Source organism: Austrofundulus limnaeus, unplaced genomic scaffold (genome assembly GCF_001266775.1).
Source record: "Austrofundulus limnaeus strain Quisiro unplaced genomic scaffold, Austrofundulus_limnaeus-1.0 Scaffold29, whole genome shotgun sequence".
Classification (NCBI taxonomy): domain Eukaryota; kingdom Metazoa; phylum Chordata; class Actinopteri; order Cyprinodontiformes; family Rivulidae; genus Austrofundulus; species Austrofundulus limnaeus.
In genome coordinates this window covers 970,231-974,535 of record NW_013952431.1, presented here as the reverse complement: position 1 = coordinate 974,535, position 4,305 = coordinate 970,231, and the positions used below count along the sequence as shown (strand labels likewise).

Here is a 4,305-nt window from a genome sequence, read left to right as displayed (position 1 = left end):
ACACACACACACACACACACACACACACACACACACACACACACACACACACACACACACAAACAAACAAACAATCAACCGCACTGTTCTCTTAACTTTATCTTGCCCCTATGACGGACATTCACAACGTTTTCCGAACTGCCAACCTGGGTTTGGGAAGACAAAAAAAAGTTCATCTCTAAATAGTAATAGTGGGGGATATAAAACACCAGCGTAATGGCTGGGGACAGAGCTCATCTCCTCAGTGATGATGCCCCAAGGAGTGTGCATGTCCATTAGTCCAGTGTAGCACAGCAATGACTGATGGCCATGAAACTTCAACCCAGTTTCATTTGAGTATATACTGGCAGTGACCTGTCTGACCAGTCATTTGCTAAAAGGTAATGATGCAGATCTTATATATGAGAATGACCAACTTAACAACAAATACCACACTGCCTTTTTTAATACCATCTTAAATAGTCAAAAATAAATAAATGAATGCAAAAATTAATGCTCAAAAAGCTAAGTTCATACTTTTAACTGTTTACTGTAGTCAAAACCACGAGAAACTATGATCCTAGTAGGGCTGCACCAATTAATCGATTAATCGACAACTAATCGATTATTAAAATAATTGATGACTAATTTAATAATCGATTAATCGAAAAAATAATCATTAGATTAATCGATTAGAAAATAATCGTTTGGTACAGCACTAGTGGAAACATTTGAGGCTTTTCCCGCTAAGAGAGGTTTCCACTTCCCTCCTTCTGCTCATTTCTTACCCAAGTGATAATGAAATGAGTAAGATGGACCAATGCACTTGTGTGACCCATCACAGACAAGGAGATCAGCCTAATTGGACAGACTTTGCTGGTTTAGGGTGTGAAGTGAGACAGCTTGCTCACGTTKTTCTACTACCTCAATGATCTGTCACAGAGGAAAGAGCCTGACACTGCCCCGAGGAAAAGATGAACACTTCTTCTGCAGCCACAAAAAATATTTAAGGAAGCTGTGTAGTATGAGAGGGAGGAATATAGAAGAGTGAAAAGCCTTTGTAAGTGTGTTAAAAAGAAAAATAGCCTGACCGTTTTCAAATCACAGTATAAATAAATTTCTTCAAGTTTGATTAAAACAAGAGCCATTATACAAGTTAATAATACCCGACATAATTGTTATTTTGAAAACAACATTCTAAATACATGCATTTTAATATTTATTGAATTTCATCAGAATAACATCCAATGAAGAGGTGAATATTTGTCAAAAGATAAACACACCAGAATGGGCACTGTAGAGAAAAATCTAAACAAAATGATTCTGCAACATATTTAAAAATATTTTTCTTTCCTTGTCTGTAACTATAAAGAGAGATTTTTTTGCTGTACATCTGATCTACAGACTTTGCTCACAAACCTGCCTAAGCGCACACACGCAGACACACACACACAAAGAACCCTACAATCACACACTTACCCTTTGCCACTAGTGAAAGGCAACAAGATCTCTTAACAACACCTCGTCTTTTTCAATAAATTTTGCATGAAAACATGCCGCTGGAGCACCAAGTTGCCTGCTGTCACACTAGACGAGTCTTAAATGTTTAATGACAACAACACCAAACACATGTGCGCACACACAGAGTCGGTGTCAGGGTGCTGCTCTGAGGGGCCCCTCTTTCATCCTGACAGGCACTAAAGCTCCTGAGCCTCTTCTTTGCCCCGCCCTGCCATCAGCATCACACTGTTTCACTCCCCTTCCTTTATCCAGCAAGAAAACCTGGACATTAATGAATTAGGAATCTTCAATTTGTGCATTTGCATGTTTTTGGCTGCAGACAGTGCAGATATTTTATAGCTCATGGCCTCATAACCATTAAGACAAGTAAATAGTGGACAAAAAATGTTCCTAAAATCGTTCTACTTCTTTCGTTTTTTTTTCTGATAAATATAGAATTTGATAAAAACGCATGCTCAACAAAAAACATGTAGATGGCATTTCATGATTTGCTGATAATGTAAGTTAACTACCACTTGATAAAGTCAAGTAAATATAATTTAAGGGAAACTCTATAGAAAAAATACAGAGAAACACAGCACTGAAACAAGATGCTGACTTTTGGCTTTAGCTTGGCTAGACCTCAGTCAGATTAAAAATCTGCACCTAAATAAAGTAGTGTTTGGTGTTATGCCTAATAGACTTAAGTCACTCCACCTGGTTGGTCAGAGGCACATGGTTTTATCAAAACTATCAAATCTTTAAAGGTTTAACCAAACTAGGAAACCAGACTACTGTACAGACATTTTGAAATGGAAATGCAAACACACAAACCAACAGATAGAAATGCACATAGACCAGCTAAAGCAGGGTCAGAGAGAAAGACAAAAGATTCCTATCAATGCTAAAGGATATTGAAGCCCTAATAAGAAAATAGATATAGTCTGCTGGCCTTACATTTCACTGTTAGCTTTATTTGTTTTCCTGATACTGATCTAAGAAAGGCAATAACTTAAAATAAATTGAACACTTTTGCTTCTAAAGTAAACCTCGGTGCTCTGTCTGCTCAAAGAAAATGGAAGCCTTGAGGTTTTTGCAGAAAGTGCTTTATTGATTAAAAATATTAATGCAAACTATTTTTGTGCCTTTATTTAACCAGACAGACCAGAAGCATCTCTGCATCCAGTGAGTCTTGTTCAAGATGTCCGTTCTCAATTGAATTTTCTAGTAAATGTTTTATCCACCATTTACTTTTGGATTTAGTCAATTATTTAATTGGTTAAATATAAAAAAGAAAACATTCATTGCAACATTCTACTAAAAAGATATGTACTGTCTGTTCCATTTGGCCAACTACAATATTCAGATGAAATCGTTTTTTTTTTTTTTATTTCCATATGAAAACTCACAGAAACCCATTTTAGCAGTTTTATTCACATCATTTTCTGTGCTTCACTTGGTTAGTTTCCATCATTAAATTTTAAGTAATAATTTCAGGAAAACCTCAGACTGAAGCAGTAAAGGATAAGAGTGGATTATGTTTACCAAGTGGACTTTTAGTCTCTTAAAAATATGTTCAGACCAGCAGCTGTCCTGCATTACTCTTGGGATCCAGAGTTTGATACATACATCTGTGCTATTTCATACGACAAACAACAACTGGGTACCAGTAGTATTACGGTAACCTTCCATAACATTACAGAATTAGGTCTTGAGAAGGGATTCAGAATGCTATTCTGATATAAGCAAAGAAAGGCCACTGAGGTAGTTATGACTGCACCAGAGTGTACAACTGTTAAGTATCCACCACACTTAACCTGATTCTAGTCTTTATTACAGTCATCATAGACCACAAACTTGCAAATAAGAATACCAACTTTTCTTTCTTCAATAAGAGGTCCTTAAGTATTGTTTTTTTTTCCTGGCAAGGGCAACAAAGACACCAAAGGTGCATAAGATCTTGTTATGTTTCTAGACTTATTGCAACTGATTCCAGAGGGAGAAAATAAATCATCTGGTGGCATCATCTGGTGACCAAAACATTACCACAAACTGAACCTTAGCAGCACATCCACYGACCATCTATTTGTATCCCTCTATGAAGTTTTCTCTTTCAGCAGGGAATTATATGACATTACAATGCTTGACTGCAGGGAGGATAAACCGAGACGATGGAGTGGTAAATGGAAGGACTGAGTGATGGATGGGTGATTGGAGAAACTGACACTGGGCTCCATTTTTGTATGTGTATAACACCAATCAGTATATTATGATGTGTGCAGTAGGTATGGTTATAAACTTATCACTTACCCCTTCTTCTCCGACTTCTTAGCCCTCTCCTTCTCCTTGTCTCGGTCATGGCCCTTACGACGACTCCTYTCCCGTTCCCTGCTGTGGCTCCGTTTGCGGCTGTGGCTCGTTCGATGGCTACGGCTTCCGCTTCCACTGCGAGACTTTCTGTGGCGCGATCGAGACCTAAAAGAAATGGAAACAAGACAATAAAGAAAATGCTCAAAGCTGTTTGGTAAATGCATATTAAAGTTAAACTTTAAGGTCTTTTTGCCACAGTAATCTTTTAAGTGTCATTTATAAATATGGATGGCGACAGTAACAGGAAAGAAAAATAGGAATACTAAGTGCAATGCAGTTAAAGAAACTACATCTTGGGTACAGAAAAGTACAGTTGATTCGTTCTTTGTTGATGGTAAGATTTTAAAATAAAAATGCAAAAACAAACAAGAATCAGCTTACGGTATATAAAACCACTAAACTCAAGAAAAATACTTGGTTATTTAGCATTTATATGACATTATATAACATTTATAG

The 4,305-nt window shown here is 37.0% G+C and overlaps 1 protein-coding gene across 1 annotated transcript in view; it reads right to left on the bottom strand.

Moving 5' to 3' along the window:
* Positions 1 to 4,305, bottom strand: part of LOC106515433 (serine/Arginine-related protein 53) — a 40,734-nt gene that overhangs the window by 12,462 nt on the left and 23,967 nt on the right. The window contains exon 4 of the mRNA XM_014005244.1: positions 3,790 to 3,954. Coding sequence (XP_013860698.1) covers positions 3,790 to 3,954 — 165 coding nt within the window. The remainder of the gene's footprint in view (positions 1 to 3,789; positions 3,955 to 4,305) is intronic.